This window comes from Dendrobates tinctorius, unplaced genomic scaffold (genome assembly GCF_039654945.1).
Source record: "Dendrobates tinctorius isolate UK_male_01 unplaced genomic scaffold, ASM3965494v1 ptg000249l, whole genome shotgun sequence".
NCBI classification, from domain to species: Eukaryota; Metazoa; Chordata; class Amphibia; order Anura; family Dendrobatidae; genus Dendrobates; species Dendrobates tinctorius.
The window spans coordinates 376,499-389,942 of NW_027361916.1; the positions used below are offsets into that span (position 1 = coordinate 376,499).

The 13,444-nt window shown below is 53.3% G+C and overlaps 2 protein-coding genes across 2 annotated transcripts in view; both read left to right on the top strand.

Annotated features, from left to right (window-relative positions):
- Positions 1-2,840: 2,840 nt before the first annotated feature.
- LOC141063248 (gastrula zinc finger protein XlCGF66.1-like) overlaps positions 2,841-13,444 on the top strand; it is an 815,244-nt gene continuing 804,640 nt past the window's right edge. The window contains exon 1 of the mRNA XM_073557318.1: positions 2,841-2,937. The gene's annotated coding sequence lies outside the window, so the exon portion shown is untranslated. The remainder of the gene's footprint in view (positions 2,938-13,444) is intronic.
- Positions 8,826-13,444, top strand: part of LOC141063301 (gastrula zinc finger protein XlCGF66.1-like) — a 28,892-nt gene continuing 24,273 nt past the window's right edge. The window contains exon 1 of the mRNA XM_073557358.1: positions 8,826-8,831. Coding sequence (XP_073413459.1) covers positions 8,826-8,831 — 6 coding nt within the window. The remainder of the gene's footprint in view (positions 8,832-13,444) is intronic.

The following is a 13,444-nucleotide window of genomic DNA, read 5'->3' on the forward strand; positions in this document are numbered from 1 at the left end:
GGTAACAGGAGAAATTGGACTGCAAAAGTTGTTGGGCAATTTGTCCTGAGTACGCTGATACCTGATATGTGGGGGGAACTACAGTTTTGGCGCATGGCAGAACTCGGAAGGCAAGGAGCGCCGTTTGACTTTCTCAACGCAAAATTGGATGGAATTGAGATGGGGCGCCATGTCACATTTGGAGAGTCCCTGATGTGCCTAAACAGTGCAAACTCTCCACAAGTGACCCCATTTTGGAAACTAGACCCCCCAAGGAACTTATCTAGATGTGTGGTGAGAACTTTGAACCCCCATGTGCTTCACATAAGTTTATAATGTACAGCCATAAAATTAAAAAATCATATTTTTTCCAAAAAAAAAATTATTTTCACCCCCAATTTTTATTTTCCCAAAGGAAACAGGACACCAGAAGTTATTGTGCAATTTGCCCTGAGTATGCTGATACCCCATATGTGGGGGTAAACCACTATTTGGGCGCATGGCAGAGCTCAGAAGGGAAGCAGCTCCATTTGTCTTTTTGGCTGGAATGGAGATCGGACCCCATGTTGCATTTGGAGAGCCTCTTTTGTGCCTAAACAGTGGAAACCCCCCACAAATGACACTATTTTGGAAACTAGACCCCCCAAGGAACTTATTTAGATGTCTGGTGAGCCCTTTGAAGCCCCAAGTGCTTCACAGAAGTTTATAACGCCCGGGTGTGAAAATAAAAAAATTATATTTTTTCCACAAACATGATCTTTTAGTCCCCAATATTTTTATTTTTCCAAGGGTAACAGGAGAAATTGGACCCCAAAAGTTGTTGTCCAATTTGTCCCGAGTAGACTGGTACCCCATATGTAGGGGTAAACCACTGTTTGGGCGCATGGCAGAGCTCGGAAGGGAAGGAGCACCATTTGAATTTTTCAGCGAAGAATTGGCTGGAATTGAGATCAGACGCCATGTTGCATTTGGAGAGCCCCTGATGTGCCCAAACAGTGGAAAGCCCCAATTCTAACTCCAACCCTAACCCAACACACCCCTAACCCTAATCTCAGCCCTAACCAGAAAATGGAAATTATTTCTTTTTATTTTATTATTTTTCCCTAACTAAGGGGGTGATAACGGGGGGTTTGATTTACTATTTATGGCGGTTTTTATGTTTGGCAGCTGTCACACGCTAAAAGACACTTTTTATTGTAAAATAGTTTTTGCATCACCACATTTTGAGAGCTATAATTTTCCATATTTTGACCAACCGAGTCATGTGAGGTCTTATTTTTTGCGGGCCGAGTTGACGGTTTTATTGGTACCATTTTCTGGCACATGACATCTTTTGATCGCTTTTTATTCTGATTTTTGGGACCCAGAAAGAATAAAAACCAGCATTTCATGAATTTCTTTTGAGGGGGTGCGTTTACACCGTTCCGCGTGTGGTAAAATTGATAAAGTGGTTTTTTCTTCGGGTCAGTACGGTTACAGCGATACCTTATTTAGGTCTTTTTTTATGTTTTGGCGCTTTTATGTAATAAAACCAATTTTATATAAAAAATAATTGTTTTTGCATCCCTTTATTCTGAGAGCTATAATTTTATTATTTTTTCGCTGATGATGCCGTATGGTGGCTCGTTTTTTGCGGGACAAGATGGCGTTTTCAGCGGTACCATGTTTATTCATATCTGTTTTTTTATCGCGCGTTATTGAACTGTTTGTTCAGCGGTATGATGATAAAGCATTTTTTTTTTTAAAGGGGTTTACCAAGGGGGTTAACTAGTGGGACAGTTTTATAGGGCGGGTCGTTACTGATGCAGCGATACTAAATGTGTGTATTTTTATTGCTTTCTTTTTTCCAAAAAATGAATTAGGGATTTTTTTTTTTATTTAGCGATTTTTTTATAAATTAATTTTACTTTTTTTTTTTTTTTTACTTTATTACATTGTCCCAGGGGGGGGACATCACTGTCATGTGTCTCATCGCTGATCTGACAGGTTGCACAGCACTGTCAGATCAGCGATCTGACAGGCACTGCTGGCTTCCTCCGTGCCTGCACTCCGCAGGCACGGAGGAAGCCGCTTCCCTGCAGGCCCCCGCGGCCATATCGGATCTGGAGGCCTGCAGGGAGGAGGACCCTCGGAGCGACGCAGCACATCGCATCGCTCCGGGGGTCTCCGGGAAGCACGGATGGAGCCCTCTCCCTGCACGCTTCTCTCCTATGTCCCAGTACACTGCGATCATGTTTAATCGCAGTGTGCCAGGGGTTAATGTGCCAGGGGCGGTCCGTGACTGACCACCCCTGACACATAGTGCAGAGTGTCAGCTGTGATAATCAGCTGACACCCGGCTGCCATAAGCGGCGCTCCCTCCAGCATGCACACGCAGCCCCATGCAAGCAACATTACCCCCTTCTCCCCAAGCAGACCCCCCTCCAGCATGCACACGCAGCCCCATGCAAACATCACCCCCTTCTCCCCAAGCAGACCCCCCTCCAGCATGCACACGCAGCCCCTTGCAAGCAACATCACCCCCATCTCCCCAAGCAGCCCCCCCTCCAGCATGCACACGCAGCCCCATGCAAGCAACATCACCCCCTTCTCCCCAGGCAGATCCCCCCTCCAGCATGCAGCCCCATGCAAGCAACATCACCCCTTCCCAGCTCGTGCATGAACATCCACTTACCTGCCATGACACCGGCAGCTTCCTGTCTGCTGCTCTGCTCTATGGAGGAGGAGGCCCCGCCCCTTCTGGTCACATGGGCATGACGTCAGCACAGCTCCGAGCCGACTTGGATTTAGCCTCTACCTTTTTTTTTTTTTTAACAGCTGTAACCGGAAGTAGAAGCGGCTCACTTCCGGTATCACATCGCTCTTGTGTGGAGCGACAGGAGAGCAGTGTGGAGAGCGCGCAGCACAGGAGCCCGGAGGAGGGAGCGGCGACACCCCGCAGAGGACAGAAGGGAGACGGTGTGTGGAGGGGGCAGAGCCGGAGCTCGTGCGTGGTGGACGGGGGCAGAGCCACAGCTGGAGTGTGGTGGACGGGGGCAGAGCCGGAGCTCGTGCGTGGTGGACGGGAGCGGAGCCGGAGCTGGTGCGTGGCGGACGGGGGCAGAGCCGGAGCTGGTGCGTGGCGGACGGGGCAGAGCTGGTGCGTGGTGGATGGGAGCAGAGCCGGAGCTGGAGTGTGGCGGACGGAAGCGGAGCTGGCGTGTGGTGGACGGGAGCAGAGCCGGAGCTGGTGCGTGGCGGACGGGGCAGAGCTGGTGCGTGGCGGACGGGGGCAGAGCCGGAGCTGGTGCGTGGCGGACGGGGGCAGAGCCGGAGCTGGTGCGTGGCGGACGGGGGCAGAGCCGGAGCTGGTGCGTGGCGGACGGGAGCGGAGCTGGCGTGTGGTGGACGGGAGCAGAGCTGGAGTGTGGCGGACGGGAGCGGAGCTGGCGTGTGGTGGACGGGAGCAGAGCCGGAGCTGGTGCGTGGCGGACGGGGCAGAGCTGGAGTGTGGGGGACGGGGCAGAGCCGGTGCGTGGCGGACGGGGGCAGAGCCGGTGCGTGGCGGACGGGGGCAGAGCCGGTGCGTGGCGGACGGGGGCAGAGCCGGTGCGTGGCGGACGGGGGCAGAGCCGGTGCGTGGCGGACGGGGGCAGAGCCGGAGCTGGTGCGTGGCGGACGGGGGCAGAGCCGGAGCTGGTGCGTGGCAGACGGGGGCAGAGCCGGAGCTGGTGCGTGGCGGACGGGGGCAGAGCCGGAGCTGGTGCGTGGCGGACGGGGGCAGAGCTGGAGTGTGGTGGACGGGAGCAGAGCCGGAGCTGGTGCGTGGCGGACGGGGGCAGAGCTGGTGCGTGGCGGACGGGGGCAGAGCTGGTGCGTGGCGGACGGGGGCAGAGCTGGTGCGTGGCGGACGGGGGCAGAGCTGGTGCGTGGCGGACGGGGGCAGAGCTGGTGCGTGGCGGACGGGAGCAGAGCTGGTGCGTGGTGGACGGGAGCAGAGGAGCGGAGCTGTCAGCGGGGAAGAGCGCGGAGGAGGGAGCGGCCGACACCCCGCAGAGGACAGAAGGGAGACGGTGTGTGGAGGGGGGAGAGGCGGCTGAGCGTGGTGGGGCAGAGCCACAGCTGGTGCGTGGTGGACGGGGGCAGAGCCTGAGCTGGTGCGTGGTGGACGGGGGCAAAGCCGGAGCTCGTGCGTGGTGGACGGGGGAAGAGCCGGAGCTGGTGCGTGGTGGACGGGGGCAGAGCCGGAGCTGGTGCGTGGTGGACGGGGGCAGAGCCGGAGCTGGTGTGTGGTGGACAGGGGCAGAGCCGGAGCTGGTGCGTGGCGGACGGGAGCGGTGCGTGGCGGACAGGGGCAGAGCTGGTGCGTGGCGGACGGGGGCAGAGCTGGTGCGTGGCGGACGGGGGCACAGCTGGTGCGTGGCGGACGGGGGCAGAGCCACAGCTGATGCGTGGCGGACGGGGGCAGAGCCACAGCTGGTGCGTGGTGGACGGGGGGCAGAGCTGGTGCGTGGTGGACGGGGGCGGAGCTGGTGCTTCGCAAACGGGGGCAGAGCCGTAGCTGGTGCGTGGCGGACTGGGGCGGAGCCGGTGCGTGGCGGACGGGGGCAGAGCCGGAGCTGGTGCGTTGCGGACGGGGGCAGAGCCACAGCTGGTGCGTGGTGGACGGGGGCGGAGCTGGTGCGTGGCGGACGGGGGCAGAGCCGGAGCTGGTGCGTGGCGGACGGGGGCAGAGCCGGAGCTGGTGCGTGGCGGACGGGGGCAGAGCCGGAGCTGGTGCGTGGCGGACGGGGGCAGAGCCGGAGCTGGTGCGTGGCGGACGGGGGCAGAGCCGGAGCTGGTGCGTTGCGGACGGGGGCAGAGCCACAGCTGGTGCGTGGTGGACGGGGGCGGAGCTGGTGCGTGGCGGACGGGGGCAGAGCCGGAGCTGGTGCGTGGCGGACGGGGGCAGAGCCGGAGCTGGTGCGTGGCGGACGGGGGCAGAGCCGGAGCTGGTGCGTGGCGGACGGGGGCAGAGCCGGAGCTGGTGCGTGGCGGACGGGGGCAGAGCCGGAGCTGGTGCGTGGCGGACGGGGGTAGAGCCGGAGCTGGTGCGTGGCGGACGGGGGCAGAGCCGGAGCTGGTGCGTGGCGGACGGGGGCAGAGCTGGTGCGTGGCGGACGGGGGCAGAGCTGGTGCGTGGCGGACGGGGGCAGAGCTGGTGCGTGGCGGATGGGGGCAGAGCTGGTGCGTGGCGGACGGGGGCAGAGCTGGTGCGTGGCGGACGGGGGCAGAGCTGGTGCGTGGCGGACGGGAGCAGAGGAGCGGAGCTGTCAGTGGGGAAGAGCGCGGAGGAGGGAGCGGCCGACACCCCGCAGAGGACAGTAGGGAGACGGTGTGTGGAGGGGGGAGAGGCGGCTGAGCGTGGTGGGGCAGAGCCACAGCTGGTGCGTGGTGGACGGGGGCAGAGCCGGAGCTCGTGCGTGGTGGACGGGGCCAGAGCCGGAGCTCGTGCGTGGTGGACGGGGGAAGAGCCGGAGCTGGTGCGTGGTGGACGGGGGCAGAGCCGGAGCTGGTGCGTGGTGGACGGGGGCAGAGCCGGAGCTGGTGCGTGGTGGACGGGGGCAGAGCCGGAGCTGGTGCGTGGTGGACGGGGGCAGAGCCGGAGCTGGTGCGTGGTGGACGGGGGCAGAGCCGGAGCTGGTGCGTGGCGGACGGGGGCAGAGCTGGTGCGTGGCGGACGGGGGCAGAGCTGGTGCGTGGCGGACGGGGGCAGAGCTGGTGCGTGGCGGACGGGGCAGAGCTGGTGCGTGGCGGACGGGGGCAGAGCCACAGCTGGAGTGTGGCGGATGGGGGCAGAGCTGGAGTGTGGTGGACGGGAGCAGAGCCGAAGCTGGTGCGTGGCGGACGGGGGCAGAGCTGGAGTGTGGTGGACGGGGGCAGAGCCGGAGCTGGTGCGTGGCGGACGGGGGCAGAGCTGGTGCGTGGCGGACGGGGGCAGAGCTGGAGCTGGTGCGTGGCGGACGGGGGCAGAGCTGGAGTGTGTCGGACGGGGGCAGAGCCACAGCTGGTGCGTGGCGGACGGGGGCAGAGCTGGTGCGTGGCGGACGGGAGCAGAGCTGGTGCGTGGCGGACGGGAGCAGAGCTGGTGCGTGGCGGACGGGAGCAGAGCTGGTGCGTGGCGGACGGGAGCAGAGCTGGTGCGTGGCGGACGGGGGCAGAGCTGGAGTGTGGTGGACGGGGGCAGAGCTGTAGCGTGGCGGACGGGGGCAGAGCTGGAGTGTGGTGGACGGCAGGGCTGTGGAGTCGGTAAGCCAAACCTGCGACTCCAACTCCGACTCCTCAATTTCCCTTACACCGACTCCACGACTCCGACTCCCACATATATTGCTTATATTTAAGTGAAAAATGTAATGTAGTACAATGTGAACATCAGACATTTAATCATTTCTGTGATCCAATAATCAAGATATTTAGATAGAACAGAATATCTATTTATTGGAATACAACTTTAGAACACAAAAAACTGTAATAAATTGTAAATATGTAATACACTGTACAATATCGATTACATACATACAGTACAGACCAAGTTTGGACACACCTTCTCATTCAAAGAGTTTTCTTTATTTTCATGACTATGAAAATTGTAGATTCACTCTGAAGGCATCAAAACTATGAATTTACACATGTGGAATTATATAATTAAGAAAAAAGTGTGAAACAACTGAAAATATGTCTTATATTCTAGGTTCTTCAAAGTAGCCACCTTTTGCTTTGATTTCTACTTTGCACACTCTTGGCATTCTCTTGATGAGCTTCAAGAGGTAGTCACCGGAAATGGTTTTCACTTCACAGGTGTGCCCTGTCAGGTTTAATAAGTGGGATTTCTTGCCTTATAGTCCTACTGAATAGACTGTTAGAATTTGTATTATGGCAAGAAAAAAGCAGCTGAGTAAAGAAAAACGAGTGGCCATCATTACTTTAAGAAATGAAGGTCAGTCAGTCCAAAAAATTGGGAAAACTTTGAAAGTGTCCCCAAGTGCACTGGCAAAAACCATCAAGCGCTACAAAGAAACTGGCTCACATGAGGTCCGCCCCAGGAAAGGAAGACCAAGAGTCTTTTGGTCTGTACTGTGTGTGTGTGTGTGTGTGTGTGTGTGTGTGTATATATATATGTGTGCGTAGCCAGGATCAAACCTGGGGGGGCAGAACCTCATACTGTTCTGCAGAATTTCATACTGCACACCCCTACACTTGAAAATAAAGCCTGCACCTTAAGAAGATGTGTTGATGAATGCAGTCTATTTATTCCAACTATCAATTGATGTTGATGTGTTACTGAAGACGAGCACTGCCTGTCCTGGGCGTCCTTTTGGGCAGCTATGAGGTGGACCTGACTGATGCTAAAAAAAAGGAGTGCTAGTCTGTGTGCTACCCGGCTTTCATTCTTTTTGGTACAGATATGATATGGATAGACAGATATGGATAAATGGATAGAGCAGATTTCTAATCTGCTTTTGCTATTGAAAACATTATCTATGAGCTCAAAAACCTTTCAGGTGATGCAGTTTATTAAAAAGCTGATCTGCTTTGGCAACTGAAAAACGTATCCTCAAAAAACACAGGGAAAACGTTGTGTGTGAATGTAGCCTTAGATCAGGAATAGAACAGCCATTTATAGGACATTTCATAACTTTCCCAAATTCCTATGAAAAAATATTCAGCACATTCTGCATTAAACTACTGTACCCAATTTATTATATATTTTAGGAGTCGGAGTCAGTCTATTTTATACCGACTCCACCAAAATGAGCACTGACTCCGACTCCACGACTCCAACTCCACAGCCCTGGTGGACGGGGGCGGAGCTGGTGCATGGCGGACGGGGGCAGAGCCGGAGCTGGTGCGTTGCGGACGGGGGCAGAGCTGGAGCTGGTGCGTGGCGGACGGGGGCAGAGCAATATAGGAGCAATGTCTAGTAGAAGACTGTGAAAAATGAGGATGAATGAACTCATGGAGATCAACATCCAACACTGCGGAGACACCATCACATGTTTCTCAACGCAGTGATTCTAGAGCAATGCCCCCATCCCTTATGGGAAATATGTAAAAACATGCAAAACACAAGCCGTGGAGACACCATCACATGTTTCTCAACGCAAGCAATGACTAGCCAGGTCTTTCCTCGGGAAGGAACAACCACGGGAAGGGCAGTTTCCAATGAAGGAAACCACCTATGCCTCTAGACATTGCTCCTACTGGCCATTTTCCTACTCCACACTGATGAGGGGCAATACCCCGAAACAGCTGTCTGTGGATGGATACCATGTTTTGGCATAGGTCGTTTCCTACTCCTTGAGTAGGCTTGCACCGGTTGTTCGAGGCTCTTGCAGGGCAACCAGCATGATGGATTCTTCTTGGGTCAGAGGTGGAGAAAATGTCATGTCAATTTGTCTCATTAGGTGGGGTGGGCTGGTCTCCACCATAAACTGAAACAGGATGGGGTGTCCTGGCTGTGTCCACACGCTCAGGGGCTTGTAAAGCCCCCATCACATATAGCGATCTCGCTAGCGAGATCGCTGCTGAGTCACAAGTTTTGTGACGCAACAGCCATCTCACCAGCGAGATCGTTGTGTGTGACAGCTATCAGTGACTGGCCCCCTGCCGGGTATCGCTGATCGTTGTTGAAACATCTGGACATTTTTGGGGTCGCTGGTCTCCCGCTGGCCAGCACGCATCGCTGCGTGTGACAGGCGGGAGACCAGCGAACTGGAGCTGGTAACCAAGGTACACATCAGGTTTCTAAGGGGCGCGCACCCTTTAGAAACCCGATGTGTACCTTGGTTACCAGCTCCCTGCATCAGCACGCTGGTAACTAAGATATAATGCGGGTAAACTAAGCGACGTGCGTCGCTTGTTACCCACGTGTCGCTGATACTGATCGCTGGTGAAGCTGCCTGTTTGACAGCTCACCAGGGATCATGTAGCGACACACCAGCGATCCTGACAAGGTGATATCGTTGTCGGGATCGCTGGTGAGTCGCTATGTGTGACGGGGCCCTAAGCTGGGAATGTCTGACTTGACCTTCAATCCCCACACAAGACATAGTGTTCTGATAGGCAGGTGGGGTCGGGGAGTTCCACATGCCTCATCACACTTCTGACTGCACCAGTGTCCACAAGGAAAGATATGACAACCCCTGGAGATTTGAGGTATTGGGTCCGCTGATGGAGTTTTACATGTCAGGAGCGTGATGTCTTGCGGACCTGGCTTGCCTCTGTCCTATAGACAGGGTTCTTCACTGTTTCCTGTGTTTCTTGCTTGGCCTATTCCCCTGCGTGATGTCCTGGGCTGCCGGGGTGCTGTGCACTGGTTCTGGAAATGACCAAGGTTGCCACAGTTGTAACACCTGATGGGTCTCCCGTCCCTGCAGGGTGGGTGCTCTTCCACATCGGTGGCCACCATAGGAGGGGCTGTCTTGCGCACTCCTGGGTGGGACTGAATTCTTCTGGCTACTACGAGCAGGGCATCTACGGCTATTGACCTGTACTCAGGCCTGATCACTATCAGCAGCTTCTTGATTGGTTCTCTTAGTCCATGCCTAAAGGCCTCTGCCAACATTTGTCTGTGTATCTGATCATGAATAGTGAAGCCTAAGTCTTGGAATACTTGCCTCACTCTGCCATGAAACTTGTCTACAGACTCTGTCTCGGCCTGGCTCATGTTATGCAGGCTGAGTGCTTGTCTGGCTTTGGCCTACTCTCTGAGCTGCTCAATTAGCTTTGATCCTGACTCCCAGGAGTGCACATCTAATTCTGATGGAAGCTTGAAGTGTTCCTTCATGATTGGCCAGAGTGTTTCACCTGCTTTTAATTCCATTATGGACCAGAGATCAATTCAGATTGCAGATATGTTTGCTGGCTCTGCTGCATTCTTCAGTAAAATGGCATGGGGTCCATATCTGGGTCTGGCAGATTTTTCAGAATACTGAACACCTGACTAGGGGTGAAGGGCACATAATGTAAGAGTTCTGGCTCTATCTGCCCCTGCCTTCTTGGTGTCTGTGGGTTTCTTCGCCTAGTACTGGGCAGCATGTATGATGTCCCCTCTTCATATTCATCAGAGGAGAAACTGTGACATTGTGTGGGTGCTCCCCCCTTCTGAGGTTGCAGATCTGCCTGGCACTTAGGATCCTCATTGTAAGACCCAGCAGCAGCAGACGCTGATGACTCTCACCTCCTTTCTGCTAGCTGTTGTATTGGGGGGGCACCTGTGGTGTTATGTGTAGGGAGTGTTTCACTTTCTTCTCCTGGTATCATAGCTGGCTCTTTAGAGAGGGTGCCCTGTGGAGATAAGGACACCTCATTTTCTGGATTTGGCACTGGCCTAGCTGGTGACAATTAACTGAGAGGTGGGAGAGAGGGTGAGGAGCAGGGAGGGGTAAAGTAGAGAGTGGAAAGGTGGGGAGATGATAGAAGAGGGGGATGAGGGAGGAGGAAAGACAGAGGGAAAAGATGAGGGAGGAGGAAATATAGGAGGAAAAATAGATGAGGGAGGAGTGGAGATGGAGGGAGGAGAGAGATGGGAGGAGAGGGAAGGAGGAGCGCACTCCTTCCCCTTTTCTGCAGTCAGAGAAGGCATGCTTGGACTTGTGCCTTCTCCCAGGGGGGGGGGGGAGCGGGGTGCCTCACAGACGGCACAGCTTAGAATTCCGCTGAAAACACTTTTTTCTCTCTTGTACACGTAAAAATAATCCTTTCCTGTTCACCTAACTCTCAGTACTTCTATGCTGTAAATCCGCTGCCACTTTATAAAACGCGGAATTCAATTCAGCTCAACTAACTAACTTCCCTTTTTTCTTCTCAATACATTATGCCATGCTGCAGCTTAAAAGCTGCCCCTGTAAATCTACATAACTTTCTGAATAACACTATGTCTATTCCAAAAACTTCAAAAAAAGTGATTAAAACTTCAAAAACTTCACAACCCTTTTTAAACTTGCTTAAAAAGGAAAGAAAAAAGCAAAAAAACAAAATATTTATAAAAACTTCAAAAGAAAATGGAAAACTAATAAAAACTCAAAGTGGAGAAAAAAAGAAAACAAAAAGAATAATCAGGAAGTTGGTAAAACTTGGAAAGAACACTCCAAAAAGAAATCAAAAATCCAAAATTCAGTAAAACTTCCAACAATAAAATGTCCGTGCACAAATGGAGGATACACACACTTCCCCTTTCCTCTGCCTGCCTCTCTCAGTAAAATCTTTTGAGAACAATGGAAACAAAAGAGCAAACTGAGACAATGGTATATATTCAACAACCCAGCATTCCCAAAAATTCTCACACTACAGTAAAAAACTTCCACCAAATGCAAGATAAAACAAGGGAAAAGCAGAGTACAGAACAAATGTGACAATATGAAAAATATCAGAGACGCACCCCACGGGCAAAAGAGGAAGTGTAAAAGAAAAGGAAAAAAACTTTCTGCTTCAGATCTTCGTTGATGCACATATAGACGTCCGGGGAGAAATCGAGGCACTCTTTAGTGACACGTAGCACAAGCAGATCTGGTAACCAACAACTGCCAATCGTACTTGGTGTACTGCGCTCGGTCACCCGGGAATGTTAATACACTGTACCGGTCGTCCCGCCGGTAACAGGAGTCCGTGATAACTCCCACAAAATTGCCACCATCTGTACCTGGCCGGCCTCTCCTGTCCTTCCGATGTACAGGTGAATCGGTGGCAACCTGTCAAGTGATTTGGCTTGCGATATCTCCCCCAAGCTAAACACCACCACGTGCCTGGCGATCTGGGTGCTCCTGTCCCTTCCGATGCATGGGTGTATATGTGATAGCTTGATAGGAGACTCGACTAGTGATATCTCTCTAAGCCCCCACAACTCATACCTGGATAGGCCTCTCCAGTCCTCCCTGTGTACAGGTTTATTTGTGAGGACTTAGCAGAGGAAGTTGAATCTCTCAGATATCGGTTTCCCAGCAACCACATGCACAATCAATCACCGTTCCACCAGCTCTCTCCCGGATCTAGACACAAACAGGACCCAAAGCAGACACCTTGGCTTATCCCAGGGTTTGGATAAGGGTGTGGACTTTTACACTACCTGGGAATGCGGTGGTGACCACACCTGCCCGGCTAGAGGTACAGACCCGGACTGGGCACAGGGGACATTCAGGTAAGATAACCAGATTTTCTTACCTTACTTATGGAGTTGCGCAAATCTCCATCCCCATGAGCCAAGGCCTTAGTCGGCACCTCCGTCTCTCTGGTCAGCAGGGTCCCCATGCGTTTCGTCCACAGCCGCGCGTCTCTGCGCCAGATGATATGGAAATTTAGATAGATATATCTCTGTGTGTACTGCGGCCTGTCCTAATTAGAACAGAGTCTCATTGAGCGCTCAACAGAAAAGACACCCTAAACACCTTGTTAGCAGTATCTCTTTCCAGCAGGACTCTGCTGGTTTATTGCACATATATGGTTTTATCATTACATACAGAAAGGAGTGGTTAGTCAATTAACATAAGGCTTGTGTTTTAATGCTATTGGCTATTTGAGTAAATGAACTTATATGGCAGTGTCCGACATGAGGGTGATTTAGCATCATTTGATTTACTCTTATGCATTGTCTTGCAATGTCAGCAAACCTCCGATATCAGCTAGTGCATCTGGTCCAACTTCCTCCTTTCCCATGGCTGGCAGATATATCACAAGACAATGCTACCACGAGACTATGCTGGTTCTCCAGACTGGCTCATGGGGTTAGTAGGTCATTTTCAGCAATTGATTATAGGGTTCAAGATAGCTATGAAAATGTGTATATCAGTATATAAGGATATATGCAAGTGAGATCTGTATGAAATGTATATATTTCCATCACAGCTGGAGTGTGGTGGACGGGAGATAAAACATAACCTTTAGTAAGATAGTAGGATAAAAACAATTTTGTGTCCCCCAGAGTGAGTGAATATAAATGTTTGGGTGAAGTCACAAATAAAGGGGTGTGAGGAGCACAGCCCGATCAGGAGGAATGATTCCCACTTGCAATGGCTGAACTGTAATCAGCAAGTCCCGGAATCTCACGTTGTGGATCTGGGAGAATCCCACAGAACCCCGCAAACAGCGACTGACAGATTCTGGCTGCATATAACAGTAATGACTGGAATCTGGATGACATTAATAGAGTTACCACCCGGAATATGCCAGAGCAATAAGTGAGGAAAGGCACAAGCTCAGCCATTCATGAAGGGGGTGCGGGAGGAAAAGGAGATCCTGGGTCCAGGATGCTCCATATAGGACAAGGGGAAGAAAATGCCCTACAAGACCCTAAAGGGCTAACAATATTGTATCCCCAAGACTCCCCCCTGACCTTCCACAGCTCCCCCTGTGCTAAACAAGCCCTGCACACCCCCATGGAAGGGGACTTATCCTTGTGATAGGAGGTGAGGTGCCATAGTGCTGAGCTAAAGGTGTGGGGGGGAGTATGAAA